This window comes from Phyllobates terribilis, unplaced genomic scaffold (genome assembly GCF_046119375.1).
Source record: "Phyllobates terribilis strain yellow unplaced genomic scaffold, ASM4611937v1 Scaffold_11__3_contigs__length_659146591, whole genome shotgun sequence".
Classification (NCBI taxonomy): Eukaryota; Metazoa; Chordata; class Amphibia; order Anura; family Dendrobatidae; genus Phyllobates; species Phyllobates terribilis.
Genome location: NW_027362771.1, coordinates 189056068 through 189071514, shown reverse-complemented (window position 1 = coordinate 189071514; position 15447 = coordinate 189056068). Strand labels below are relative to the sequence as shown.

At 42.6% G+C, this 15447-nt stretch overlaps 1 protein-coding gene across 1 annotated transcript in view; it reads right to left on the bottom strand.

The window, feature by feature from the left end:
- Window positions 1-15152, bottom strand: part of CTTNBP2 (cortactin binding protein 2) — a 148859-nt gene extending 133707 nt beyond the window's left edge. The window contains exon 1 of the mRNA XM_073651904.1: window positions 14854-15152. Within this exon, the coding sequence (XP_073508005.1) occupies window positions 14854-14997 (144 nt within the window). The 5' untranslated portion in view covers window positions 14998-15152. The remainder of the gene's footprint in view (window positions 1-14853) is intronic.
- Between the last annotated feature and the right edge of the window lie 295 nt (window positions 15153-15447).

Sequence of the window (15447 nt, the reverse complement as noted above, 5' to 3'; positions counted from 1 at the left end):
GGATTACTATAATGCAGTCACCAGGAGGTGAACCCCATAGTACAGGCACAAGCTAAGGTAGGCAACTAATTATTCATGGTTTCAGATCCCAAAATGAAGAGGCGTTTTATTTACAATGTTCTTGCCAAAGCAATATTTACAAGTATCTGTTTAATAGAAAAACTGTAACTAAATAAACTATGAATATTAAAATCACAGAATATAACAAGAGTGATGGAAGAAAAACTCTATATTGTGCTTAAATCCAAAGCAAACAGCATGAAAAAAGTGAAAATGTTACATCTGTAAGGACAACAGTAGTACATCATGGAAACAGCTTATTGACTTTCCTTTATGCTTATAGGACCCATATAACTCCATGCTTAAATATTGACATTTCTTCACATTCATCACAATTATTCACAGCATAGCACACGTTCCTGATAAAAACCAAACCCTACAACTAACTGCACATTCTGTATATATTAAAATATTGGCCGCGTTCCCAAAAATTGCAAGCACCAACCTTTTAAACACTTCAATGGAGACATGACGCGGTAGTGATCCAGTCTTAAAGATATACAGCCCAAATAGAGTTTCATTAATATTTGACAGGCAATGGAGAAAATATGCATCGGTCTGCAGGAATTTAGAAAAACAAACCCTCCCTATGCTTCTGCTTGAAAGAACAGTTGTTTTATCTTCCAGGCATCTTGCAGTCAGTGTCAATTGCTTGTCAGCGTTTACTGTGCTGTAAAACAGCCATATTACTGGGCTGCGGAGAAATGTAAAAATGGATGAATGTTTGATAAAGTACAGATACTGTAATGGACTGCAATGGAAAATCCAAGGTGCAGGGAAATGACTGTTTCTTTCCATTGTTTTCTTCTCTGGCTCGGGATAGAGGTCACATGACAATGAGACTATATGACTGTATGGGGAGAGTGTATTGTTACAGGAAATAAAGAGAATGTAGTCATCTGGATTTCCCCGCAATAATAATTGTATAAAAAAAAAAAGAGATATTGTGAATCATGAAATGCCCAATCTTTGTAAACAGTCTGTGGCTCAATATACTGCAGTCTGTTATTCTACCATGGTTCAGTGTTGTGTCATACAACTAAGTTAAGGTGACCCATGACCCCCACGCATGTCTGTCACCCACTCATGTCCCTGTAGGTATTTTCCTGGTTCAATTAATTCCACAGTTTTTATTGCTAATAACCTGAAGACAATGAGAACAGAAACGGAGCTGGCTCATAATCCACTAGACGTCCGCAACCAATATCACTCAGCGCTGAAACAAGGAAAAATCCACTAAAAAAGGAAGGAAAGATGGGAGAGACACCCACACCTAGTATTTGTGTAGCTGTAGAGGCCGCAGTGCTTTTGGTCACTAATTACAAGCTTCTACCATTCATAGAAACATAGAAAGGTAGAGTTATAAGGGACCTCTCAGGTCATCGTGTCCAACCCTCTGCTCAATGCAGGATTCACTAAACCATCTCAGACAGATGTCTGTCCAGCCAAGGTTTAATAATAGTGGCAAAGAATTACCTCTCTGCTTCGATAGATGAAACATTTGATATTTTTTAAAAACAAGTATGAAAAGTTGGAGGATGAAAGATATAAATAATGTGTAATTTTTCTTTAAGTGCACATTAGAGAAAACTTGCCTGAACTCACTAATGTTGAGGTGAAGTAGCCTCTAAAAACCCTCTCAAAAAGAAGGTTAAAAAACATGTGCATTCGTTCGAGGCTAGCGTGCACATGGGGGAAAAAATAAGGGTCGTCTCTTTGACCAACAATTATTTCATGAGTGTGTCTAACTATAAGACCGGTGATTAGGTTACAAAATACTTGACAGTTTTATGGAAGTTTCTGAAGCATAACCCTTAAATTCTTACAGTTAAAGGGTACTTGTAACCTCCAAAATGCTATTTGCCTGCATATATAGTGTTAATTTGCAGGTAAGTAGCATTTTAAACATGTTTTACTGGGTAAGGGCGCAGTCAGACAGCCGTATTAGTCATGCAAGGATCGCATTGCAATCCTCGGACTGGCCGTCAGCTCTCCTGACCTGAGCGTGACAGCTGCATAAAAATACATGCTGTCACGCTCAGATCAGAAGAGCCACTAGCCAGTCCGAGGATTGTAATGCGATCCTCGCGCTACTAATACGGCAGTCTGACTGCACCCTTACTGAAAGCGCGGCTATGGGCAGAAAATGTAATTTTATTCTTCCTGCAGTCTTCCAGTCATCAAAGCAGGGCAGGGTGCAATACAAGTCAGCACTAGCTACACGGTGAGTGTGCAGTTATCATTACCCTTGCACCTACAGTGACAGCCGGCTCTGCAGACATGCTGCGGAGAGGCCTGTCACTCAAAATGCAAGGGGAATCATAACCGCACACTCACTGTGTAGTGAGTGGTGACTACATTTTTTTAGACAGTCCTGGAGCAGCTGTATATTTGCACCCAATTTGTGCCTTTTTTTCCTGTGCCTTAACTGAATCTAATGCCTCATTCAGACGTCCATGATTCTTCACCTACACAAAAAAAAAACAGTACAATTTTCATCAGTGTTTTGGAACGGTGTTTCATCAGTGTTTGGTCAGTGCCAGTTTTTACCGTCAATGTTTGATCAGTGATTTTCACGTATGGATAATAAACTTACAAAGCTTCTCCTATTCATTACAATGTTATTCATGGACAACACAAGGATTGTACACTGATGCCATCCATGTGCTGCCTGTGATTCTCAAGGACCATATACTTGTTGTAAAGATCTGAGGTTGTGGGTTGTAAGTAAACACCTAGGCAGGTTAACGATGCAACAATATTTTATTGATCACAGCCATGGTAATAAAGCAATTCCAGGTAAATGGCCAAAATACAGTTCTCTCAGTCCTTAAATTCCCAATCTGGGTTCAGAAGTTCCACTGGCTTTGTATAAGGCCATACTCACTGTCTCCCAACTTTTGGTTGGCCCACAGATTTCGTATCTCCAGCCAGTATAGTCTGTAGCCACAGTCCATGATCCTCTATCCAGTGGCAACAGTTCTTTCAAGAAAGTTTAAATCCAACCGACATAATCCATAATGGTAACATGTTTATCCACCCATCCTTCCAAGTCCACGGTCTCCATCCTCTTCCTTCAATCCTTCCACCCAACTATGACTAAAACATGTCTGTCCTTTCTTTCGCTGGGATCAGTCCCCTCCCAGGTCAGAAGTGATCACACTCCCCCTTAAGCATTTACTGTTAGCTAAAAAGCAATGAAGAATTTTCTAGAAGCCTTCATTTGAGACTGCCTGTAAGACCCCCTGTGGTGATGGCTTCACTGTGTCTCAATCTACACTCACCTAATGAGATTATTGGCTGTTGAAACAATGGACTCCTGAGGTAAAGATGAGATTATTGGAATGCTGGACACTTTACAAGTGAATCTTACATACTGACAAGTAAGCAGAACTATATAAAACATAACAAGTAAATCACTAATAATACACAATAATAATATTGACGAATATGGTGGTCCGTTGCTGGAAAAGTATCATAGTCTTTAGTAAGTGGGCAGCTCCCTACACTTGTATTGGTACTTTTTATCCGTGATGCTGATAAAAAAATGTCTCCGTGGTTTTTACACGTACAGACAGCAGAAGACACGGACACGTGAACAGCCCCGTAGACTATAATGGGTATGTGTTCTATACATGAACATCACAGATAGAACATGTACGTGAAACATGGACGTCTGAATAAGCCCTAAGCAGTTTTTGTAGTATAAAGATAAATGTCCCAAATTTAGCAGCTAAAGATTGCAGTTTTAGACATGATATTTTTTTTGTATATCATACGCAATTCTCGACAAAATCAGATGTAAACTGAATAATAAATGTTTTACTCAGAGTCTGTACAGAGCTTGCTCTGGCGATTTGCATTCTGGAGTCATCTTTACACCAAGGACTGTTCAGTAATTTGATGTACATGAACTACCTCTCCTACCATACTGAATAATAGGAGCTGTTCTGGATGTGTCGGTCGATAAGCTTAAAGTCTCTATTAGAAAACAAAGTGCTCTGTTTCCAACTGCTGGGATAATGACTGCAGCATCCAGAGGGTTAAATTGACAAGATTAGCGCTTTTCCCAGTATTTTTACCTGGGAGTGCCACTGTTATTAATGATAAATTAATTAAGTTATTTAACCCCTTGTACATTTGCATGCATACGCAAGTCCAAAAGTGTAAAGGGGAAACAAACAAATGACTGTTTTATAAAAGAAAATAAACTAGAAGGTTACACTACACATCTGCTATTCTTGTCCTAGGCCTAAGTGACACTGCCATAAATATGATAAGGCATAGTCAGCACAAAGTCACTTTACTCTTAGCTCTCCTTACAAATACATGCGGTATGCCTAGGTATGCAATCAATAAAGTAGGCCATGCTCAGAGAGATATAAAATCCATAGTTAAAGGTTTTCCCATGAAAAAAATAATATTTTAATCAGCAGATCTTTGAAAAATATTAATTTCCACAATTGGATGTGTTTAAATAAAAAGTTCCTGTGCTGAGATAATCTTATAAATGTGCCCCTGCTGTGTACTGTGTAATGGCTGTGTCTGATTGTGCAGGAACATGGTCTGATCATACCACCTCTCCTGGGCAGGGGAGGAAGGAAAAAAAGAGGATACAGACAGGACAGAATGGGATTCTCTCTTTTAGATAAAAAAGGTAAAATATTGCTTAAAAATAGGCAGCAAAATGTTTTGCCTCACAAAAAGAATCGTTTGTGATCCCGTGCTGTAATATCTGTAGACTCTTTTGCCTCCTCCCCTGCCCAGGAGCTGTGGTATGATCAGACCATGTTCCTGTACGGTCAGACACAGCCATTTCACAGTACACAGCAGGGGCACATTTATAAGACTATCTCAGTGCAGGAACATTTTATTTAATACATCCAATTGTGGAAATTATTTTTATTCCAAGAACTATTATCAAAATTAAATACTTTTTTTCATGGGAAAACCCCTTTAATGAGTTTTTCACTGGCACAGAGAACTAGCCAGACAACAGTGTCATAATAGATATATGCACAGTAAATAAAACACAGAACTAAATATATAAAGTCAAATGGGAAATAAGTAGCACTTCCACACCACTGTATTTTGGTACTAAACTCTCATCAGACTAAAGCATCCAATTATTTCCCAAATGAAAGAATTTTCTGCTTTCCTATTCTTTTTTCACTCACTTACTTCCTGTTGCTTAAAGGGAACCTCACAGATACATGCTGTGCAAACTGTGGGCAGCATGTATAAGTCACTGGCTGTACGATCACAGCGTGTATGTTTGTCTCTGAAACACTGCGGCGCTTCAGAGAAAAACATGTTTTAACCCCTTTACCCCCGAGGGTGGTTTGCACGTTAATGACCGGGCCAATTTTTACAATTCTGACCAGTGTCACTTTATAAGGAAAAAACTCTGGAACACTTCAACGGATCCCCCTGATTCTGAGATTGTTTTTTAATGACATATTGTACTTCATGATAGTAGTAAAATTTCTTCGATATCACTTGCGTTTATTTGTGAAAAAAAACGGAAACTTAGCGAAAATTTTGAAAATTTCGCCATTTTCAAACTTTGAATTTTCATGCCCTTAAATCAGAGCGATAGGTCACACAAAATAGTTAATAAATAACATTTCCCACATGTCTACTTTACATCAGTACAATTTTGGAACCAATTTTTTTTTTTGTTAGGAAGTTATAAGGGTTAAGGCTATGTGCATACGTAGCATTTTTGAAGCGTTTTCACAGCGTTTTTCCCGCCGACAAAATGCTTGTTAATAGGTCTGGCATCCATAGCAATGCAAATCCGGATGTGCTGTGCACATGATGAAGAAATTTCCGCTCCGGGTTCGCATTGCGTTAAAAAAAAAACGCAGCACTACCATTGTTTGGGCGTTTCCAACGCAAATTCGCGCCCATTGACTTGAATTGAAACGCAGCAAAACTGCAGGTAACCTGTGGATTTGCTGCATGTGGTACCTAGGTCAGGAGAGGAGGCTACTACTCCTTTCATCTGATCGCCGCTCTCGCTGATAACAGTGAGAGCAGCATGGCTGGAAGGAGCACTAGTCTACTCTGCCCAGCCCGCGTGTCCGCAGTGTAAAAAAAGAAAAAAAAGAAAGTAAAAACAAAAAAAAAACCTTTTATACTCACCTGTTCGGCACCCCCCGGTGTCCTCCTGGTCCCCGGCGGCGATCCTCTCCTCCCGGCGGCTGGCTGTACACTGTGGGGAGCGGGCTCGCTCCCGGCAGTGTACTGAGCTGCCAGGACCTGCGGTGACGTCAGGAATCAGCTGATCAGTTACTCGATCGGTCACGTGACCGATCAACTAATGCTCACGTGACCGATCAGCTGATGGTCACGTGACCGATCAGCTGATGGTCACGTGACCTCGCCGTGAGAGCATTCTCAAGAATGCTCCCACGGTTGTTAGCTCACCAGGGCTCATCAGCTGATATTCAACTGATGAATCCCAGTGACCTCCTGCAGCAATGTATACTGACAGGAGTGATTTTACACTCCTTGTCAGTATAGATTGCTGGCTTCTACAGCAGTGACATCAGTGATTGCTGATGACACAGATAGTCGAGGGACAATCGACGGTGATCGTGGACTGCGTCGTTGACGTCGGACAGGTGAGGGATATGGTTGTTTGTTGTTTTACTTTTTTTTCAGAAGATAAATGGCTTCGCGGAGGCGTACAGTAAAGTTTTTTTAAAAACACATGTGTTTTTTATTTGATTAAAATACTTTATTCTGGCTGCGTATTTATTGAAAAACCCTAAACCTAGCACAACCCTAACCCTAGAGTTTATTTTTTACGCCATTTCTAGTGCGGTATAAGTAATTAGATGACTTTATTCTTCGGGTTGGTGCGATTACAATGATACCAGATTCATATCAGGTTTTTATGACTGACAGCTGTCACACACTAAAAGACGCTTTTTTTGCAGACTAGTTTTTGCATCGCCATATTTTGAGAGCTATAATTTTTCCATATTTCGGCCGACAGAGTCATGTGACGGCTCGTTTTTTTGCGGGACGAGTTGACGTTTTTATTGGTATCATTTTCGGGCACGTGACATTTTTTGATCGCTTTCTATTCCGATTTTTGGGAGGCAGAATAAACAAAAACCAACAATTCAGGAATTCTTTTTTTGTTTTTTTTTTTATGCCGTTCCACGTGTGGTAAAATTGATAAGGCAGCGTTATTCTTCGGGTCAGTACGTTTAAAGCAGTGCCATATGTATATTTTTTTTAGGTTTTGGCGCTTTTACACAATAAAAACTATTTTATAGAAAAAATAAATAATTCTGAGAACTATAACTTTTTTATTTTTCTGCTGATGGAGCTGTATGTCAGCTTGTTTTTTGCGGAACAAGATGACGTTTTCAGCAGTACCATTTTTATTTACATTCGTCTTTTTGATCGCATTTTTTGTTTGGGGGTATGATAAAGTATAGTTTTTTGCTTTGTTTTTTATTCATTTTTTTACCGTGTTCACTAAAGAGGTTAACTAGTGGGACAGTTTTATAGATCATGTCGTTCCGGACGCGACAATGCTAAATATGTGTACTTTTATAGGTTTATTTTTTTTTATAATATTATTTATTTATGGGTACAGTATATTTTTATTTTTTGAGGATTATTTTTTTCATTTTTTTTATATTTTTACTTTGTTTTTCACTTTCTGACACTTTTCTTACTTTTACACATTGTCCCACTATGGGACTTTCACTTTTTGCAGCCTGGTCGGCTGTATAGCATAGAGAGCAGCAGCTCCCTATGCCATGCAGCTTGTCAGTGCTGCACAGGGAGAAGTTACTTTGGTCGCGCACTGTGGATGACTAATGTAACTTCTTGCCTCCTGGTGACCTAGATGTTGCCATGACGACATTGGGTCACCATGACAACATCCGGGACCCAGCAGGAGATAGTGCAGGACACCGGAGAGGAGGTAAGTAAAGGAGCTTACCTCCCCTTGTTCCCGGAATAAACTTTGCATTTCGGCGGTTAATGTGCCAGCAGCGGTGCTTGACCGCTCCTGGCACATAGCACCGGGTGTCAGCTATGACACTCGGTGGCGTTCACCCTGCACCGCTTGTGTGCGGGCGCGATTGCATTATGCGTAATACTACGTAGCTGGTCCATAAGGCCCAGGGCACAGCTGCGTACTGTTACTGACCTCGTCGGAAAGGGGTTAATAGCCGCCAGGGACTGAGCCATGCTGCGCGCAAGTCATACAGCCGGTTCCCCTGTTTGACTTTTTGAAGGACCTACTGACCTGCATGGCTGAGACCGATCCGATTTATGGATGCAAATCATGCATTCTGTGATTTTTTTCCTCGTACAGACTTGGTCCGAGGGAAAAAAAATCAGAAATGTGCACAGCCCCATAAAATAACATTGGTCCAAGTGCGCTCTGATGTTTTGTTGAATCGCACTCGGACCGAAAATACGGTGGTCTGCACGAGTCCATACGAAGGCTAATTTACAGAATGTCAATTAACTTATCTGTAAAATTTTTGGAGATTGGGTATAAACCCACATAGACATGGAGAGAACAAACAATCTCCGCACAGATGTTGACCTTGGTCAGTGATTTTATCCCAGGACCAAAGTCAACATCTGGCTGATAGAAGCCAGGGTTGCTCAGGTATTGGCCTGACTCTTCTTTATGGCAATACCTATAGGGACCTACATGCACTGTATAGCTGCACTAAAAAACACTAAGATGCCCAGTTATGTTTCTTCCAGTATTATATGACACATGATACAATATATTAATAATCTTCCCATGCAGTAGCCATAAGGAATAGTAAAAGTAATTCTGCAATAATGACAGGTTGCCCAGCAGTGTCAGCAAGTCATTTCAAGGTAACCATCTATGATAAACATGTTGCCTAGCAACACATTAGCATTCAGGAAGCAGACACCTAGAGCATACCAATTCTCTCAAGCCCACCCCCACCTTGCAATATGGCCATAACGCACAATTATTCATGTAGTAATTCCCCTCTTCCAGCTTGAAACTGTACACCCAAAGGTATCCATTACATTGTCTGTTCTGTGCTCCAGAATGGCCACCCTGGAAAGGTCACCAAGGATTTGATCTCACTGAGACTCCTACACTAGTCCGGTAGCCTAATAGGGAAAATTCATTATGTAAGCAAGTATGTGGGAGTATTCTCTATACAGCAGCCAACAATCACATCAACACTGCAAAGGATATGTGCTTCAGGTATTTACTAAGCTTATTCAATGAGAAAACAGGAACAACTGGTTATTATATTCCCAAATCCAAATATTATTCTCTAACCTATTGATGAAACGCACAACAAAAGTCTCGTCATTTCATACAGGTATGTCTGCATACTACATTTCACTTCAGGAGGACATGACTGAATGAACTGTGAATAGGGGTCATTCATACATCAGTTTTTTGCTATCTGAGTAAAACACGGCAAGCGATAGCTGCTACTGCGCATGCATGGGGGCCATTTTACTGGAGTTAAAATTTTTTTTTTTAAAAAGACCACAATATGAACTGCGCAAAAGCCGTATTTAAAATAGGAGGTCGGTCCCTGAAGGATCAGCGACCTGTCATTTAAGCCACAATGATGAAGATAATGCCAGAGCACCAAGAAAAGCCACGCATCGCAGCCATTTTGTTGGATTAACAAAAAAAAAAATTGGCTCCCGCAAAATGGCCGTGGCACATGCGCAGTAACATCGGCAAGCGATAGATGCTACTGCGCATGCGTCATTTTGCTAGAGATAAAAAAAATGTTATGAACTGCGCAACTGCAGTATTTATAATAGGAGTCAGGTCACTGAAGGATCAGCGACCTGTCATTTAAGCCACAACGAGAACAGAGCACAAACAAAAAGCCCCCGAGACATGCCGCCCCGAAGCTTGGGCACATCATTACCTCCAAACTGCAATCAAAGATTAAACAACAACCACAAGACGGATTTCTTCACCTCAGGTATCATTTTAATCAGTGTAACGGCGCCCACCTGACACTGCCTGTAGTTTACTTCGCACAATCCGGCTGACAGGTTCCCTTTAAGTGTCTGGGGGGGTCATATGGGGAGACATGTAGCATGGGCCCCTGATCTTTTAGGCTGCGTGCCCACAATCCGTAATAGCGGTGTTTTGGAAGCAGCTCACCTGTGCTGTGCGCGGTAACTCCGCATGTGTTCAATAAACGCATGCGGATTTACCTGCGTGATCGGACGCAGCGCTTTGGACGCAGTGAAAACACGCTGCTATAGCCTGATCATGGGCACATAGCCTTAGGATCTTAGCAACACTCCTGATGTGAATCTTTCTCAATATGAAGGGGCCTGCAAAAAAAAAAAAACACACATGGTACATGCTTTTTTTCCAATGATAGTCTACAGGTGACATTGACAACTGTATACCAGTGAACTGAAGGTGAAGTTATAGCACGGTGTGGGCAGAGCATTATAATGGACTACACTTGATGAAGCTTTAGGCAAAAGTAAGAAAAAAGCTGAAACAATATGACAGTGACCACAGCTCAGAAACTTTGGAATCCAATATGTGCATGACTCACTGCTCATTCACAGCAGATAAAGTACAAGAACTAGTGCTTCATGAAGAAGACTCCCAGAGTGCAGCTAAAATGGCAGAGGCAACTAATACAGAAAATAATGCAGTCTCTGAGACACATAGTAATGCAACACACTAGGCTTCTTATATAGCTTTCATAGAGCTTAATGTAGAATCCCCACAAAGGCACTGCCACATCTTCCTGGCAGAGGGAATGCAGTACCTTCTTTTTTACTGTTGTCAGAATGGATGAAATCCCAACTATCACACCAAATAAAAATGCATAGCAAAAGTTAGAGCTGTCAGAGTATATACAGTATACCTTGGCAGCCTTACGTTATCCCATAGAGAGGTCATCCACTCCCGAAAGGACTTTGTTAGTAAAAGCAAAAAGCTACAACAGTCAGCATTTCCTCTCCTGGGACAGACTTGTTGCATTAATTTCAATTAATGCTTTGTATCTGCAACACTGCAGGGAAAAATATGGAGTCACTAGAGGCTTCTGCTGCTGTAAGATGCCTCCCCAGTGATCCTGCTCCTTGTCTGGAGAACCATCTCAAGAAGGGATTGACCTACCTTAAAGGGAAACGATCATGTTGAAAATGGTATCTAATCTGTAGGCAGCATGGCATACAGCAGGAGGAGCTGATATACATTTTTTTGGGAAAAGATTCAGTAAAACTTTCATTTTATTTATTGCAAATTGTCTCTTCAGAGAGGAAGACTACTAGAACTCTAGCGCCACCTATAGGAAGTAGCAATTGTAAAAGTCAATATCGACTCTCTAACAAGCCTTGTCACATGACTTAGGATAAAAGTCAGAACCAGAATCTCAATTTGCAGACATTGTGCTTCGGAGTACTGCCACTCGTCAGTGTAAAGTGTGAGTTCTGGTTTGGCTAGGTGACCAGGATCCAAAGGGTAACGTTCCTCCTTGCGGAGAGTGACATGTCAAACCTGACCTGCCAAGGCGAGGAGCCTTTTATTCATTGAAATCCTGGGTGTCTGCATACATATGAGTCGAGTGGACAGTCCTACTAGTGATTGTCACTCTCTCCTGTATGACTGCACATGCACAGAGAGCTGTCAATCACTAGTAGGACTGCACACTGGACTCATACATACAAACACCAGAGACTTCTGCTCATCTTCTCCTTTTCTATAAACATACTGTCCACAGATCGGACTGCGTGTACAACGTTACAGGTTCCATTTAAAGAGTAGATTTGCAAAATCACAGTGACATAAGGAAGAGGTATAAATGTTAGCTTTTCGTTGATGAAAATGAAGGCTGAATACTGGTTTCTATGGGTAACAAGAAACTGTTTCTTAGACAGTTCTGATAAATGAGGCCTTACATGTTTACTGCAGAACAGGGATATCGACCAGTAGGGAATCTGCACTAAGTGTTAACATGGGTTGAGGCTAAGAACAAAACGCAGCAACTAGAACATAATGCCCAACACTATTACTACTAATAATCATTATTGCTATAGCCCCAAACAGTAAAAGCTGGATGTCACTAATGCCATGTAAGAACTACACAAACAGGGAGAAAAGCTTTCTAGAATTCAGGATGCCTGATACACCTTCCATGTACTTCTACCTCGATTGTGGATTTGGAGATGCGGGATGACGTACTTACAATTTAGTGTAGGCATTACTCACAGGGGCAACAGGTTTCATACATCCTTGGCCAAGATGCAACACCCCTATGGTTCTTCCGAACCAAACTCTCAATCTAGATAGTAATCTAGATCACCAGAGCCAAAATACGCAATAGGTACAGCACAATGAATGTGAATGAGGTTTAACAACTGCATGCAGATTTAAAGAGATATTAGGAACTTTCCGATATACAGTTTGTCCAATCTGTTGGTTCTTTTTCTCTATATGCTATATCCTAACATAACCTTTACACTGTGTATATTATCTACTACATTGCTGTGGATTTCAGGCCAATCCCCGGGAAGAAAACATACCCTGAAGGTTATACTAGAGATCTGCAGAAAGGTCAATATCCTGATATAATGATACTACAAGAATCACTAGATGTACAAGTGGAAGCTCATATCTGAGGTCACACCATGTTTACTGGATAGGCCTAAAGGATACATAGAAAAAAAACATATATGTATTACGTGGTGGACTTATAGATTTCTCCCACAGAAACCTATGCCTCAAGCGCCGTCTTGTGTATTTATCCGACAGGTTTTCTTCTTGAAACAATGTAGACGGCTATGTTTTTCAATACAACAAACAAATATAGGAGTTACAATGTAATTTTTCAAGATATACGCCATACAATTGATTTCTCTGCACAAAGCAGAATATGGTTGGGTTAAAAAAAAATACACAAAATGATAGAGAAAAACATGTACAGTTTGTGTAAGACAAGGCTGTGTCAGCAGTGTACAAAGAACAGGCTGCAGGAATATGTATTCTGCTGATGGTTCCTGCAGATCCACAACATGGCAACTACAGACCCTGCAACCCCGCAGATTGATTATTGGATCACTCTGGCTTGGAGAGAAATAATATCATTAGCCGGTATTAGGGAATAGCTATTTACTCAGCTCACAATATACTGTAATGTACAAAACAGAGCTGTACACTATGGCTTCACAGATAGACAGCAACGGTTACATCTAAACATAGATAAATAGATAGATGGATAGATAGATGGATAGATAGATGGATAGATAGATGGATGGATAGATGGATGGATAGATAGGACTTTGTACAGATGCGATGCTGGTAGGGAAAGATCAGAAGTCACACAAGGGATGTTCATCTAGGTCACCGCCATCTGCATGTACACACTGAAGCCCTTCTGTTTCAGGCTAGAACAGAGCAGGATTCTCGGTGACATGAATGCAGGCAATGTCCCAGTAGTGTCTCATGTCAGTAGTGCAGCGCTGACAGCTACAGAATCTCTGATACAAGAGATGTCATAAGCAGCCAGTGTCAGGGCAGAGCTCACGGAGCAGATCTCCAGTGCCTGGCACATGTCCACTATTTATACTCCAGCAGCACGCCATTTACTGACCGCCTTACCCGCACTACTACATAGAAAAGGAGCAGAGCTCAGTTTGTCATACGCAGCATGTGTTGGGGTTGCATTCTCTGGTATAATAACTGTAGGTTTAGCTGCAGATCTATAGAAAATCCCAATGACAGTCAGCACATCTATGTGTGCATTTATCTATTAGATCCTCAGCTTTCTCACAGCCACATAATCTCATAGGAATGGAGAATACCTCTGTCCCCAGTCCCTGGCAGCACTGCTAGAGGGGGGCAGAGATGGCTGTGACCCTGCACAGGAGCACAGGACACCAGTGGCCACTGCGGTCATGGACAGAGCCTTGTGTTCATCCAACAGTACAGATGGGTGGACATGACAGCCAGTAATGCCTGCACTGCCAGCCTATGCCACACACTGCACTGCCAACATATACCACACTGCACTGCCAGCATGTACCACACACTGCACTGCTACCCTGAGCTGCCCTGTTAGCCTGTACCACACACTACACTGCCACCATGTATCACACACAGACATTGGCTCTGCCAGCCTGCACCACACTGTACTGTACTGCCCTGCCACCATGTACCACAGACACACACTGTACAGCCCTGCCAGCCTCCACCACACTGTACTGCCCTGCCAGACTCCACCACTGTACTGCCCTGCCAGCCTCCACCACACTGTACTGCCCTGCCAGCCTGCACCACACTGTACTGCCCTGCCAGCCTCCACCACACTGTACTGCCCTGCCAGCCTCCACCACACTGTACTGTACTGCCCTGCCACCATGTACCACAGACACACACTGTACTGCCCTGCCAGCCTCCACACTGTACAGCCCTGCCAGCCTGCACCACACTGTACTGCCCTGCCAGCCTCCACCACACTGTACTGCCCTGCTAGCCTGCACCACACTGTACTGCCCTGCCAGCCTCCACCACACTGTACTGCCCTGCTAGCCTGCACCACACTGTACTGCCCTGCCAGACTCCACCACACTGTACTGCCCTGCCAGCCTGCACCACACTGTACTGCCCTGCCAGCCTGCACTACACTGTACTGCCCTGCCAGCCTGCACCACACTGTACTGCCCTGCCAGCCTGCACCACACTGTACTGCCCTGCATTATCGCATAGCCCTGCAGACCATTCCACCCTTGCACACCCCGCATTAGCGCCCACAGCCTCCTTACATTGTCCGCCTCCCCATGGTCACTGGAGAACGACTGCTCCTCGCTCTCTCCGACTGTCGCCATCTTCGTGCAGTAACAGACTGAGAGTGAATAGAGCGGTGGAGAGGAGACAGTGGAGGACGGCCCCCACAAGCAGCATACCATTACCACAGGCTGCCTGCTCCTCCCCTACCTGCTGCTGCCATGGCTGTTAACTGTGTGTGGACCTGCAGGACAGAGGAAATCCAGGACACACTGCACTAGTGACCCCTCTCTGCCTGCCTCCTCCATACTGTGCACATTACAAGCCTCCAGCCTCCTATGACTGGCATAGCATGGGTGGAGGGAACATGGCAGCACCACAGTCCTGTGTGCTGGATCCTGGGGGAAGCTTCTGTGGGGACACAGCAAAGGCAATGCCAGTAGAGAGAGCGAGAGAAATCTGTATAAAAGACCCCATATTGCCGGGTCCCTTATCCCCCACTTGATTCTTTACATCTGTGCTGTTCCATATTTGTGCCCCCCACTCCCCTGGAAGAACAGATGTTTTCTATGGAATGATATGTTCTGTAGTGAACTGTAAGAAAAAGCTGAAGACCACCCAGTGTCCCCACA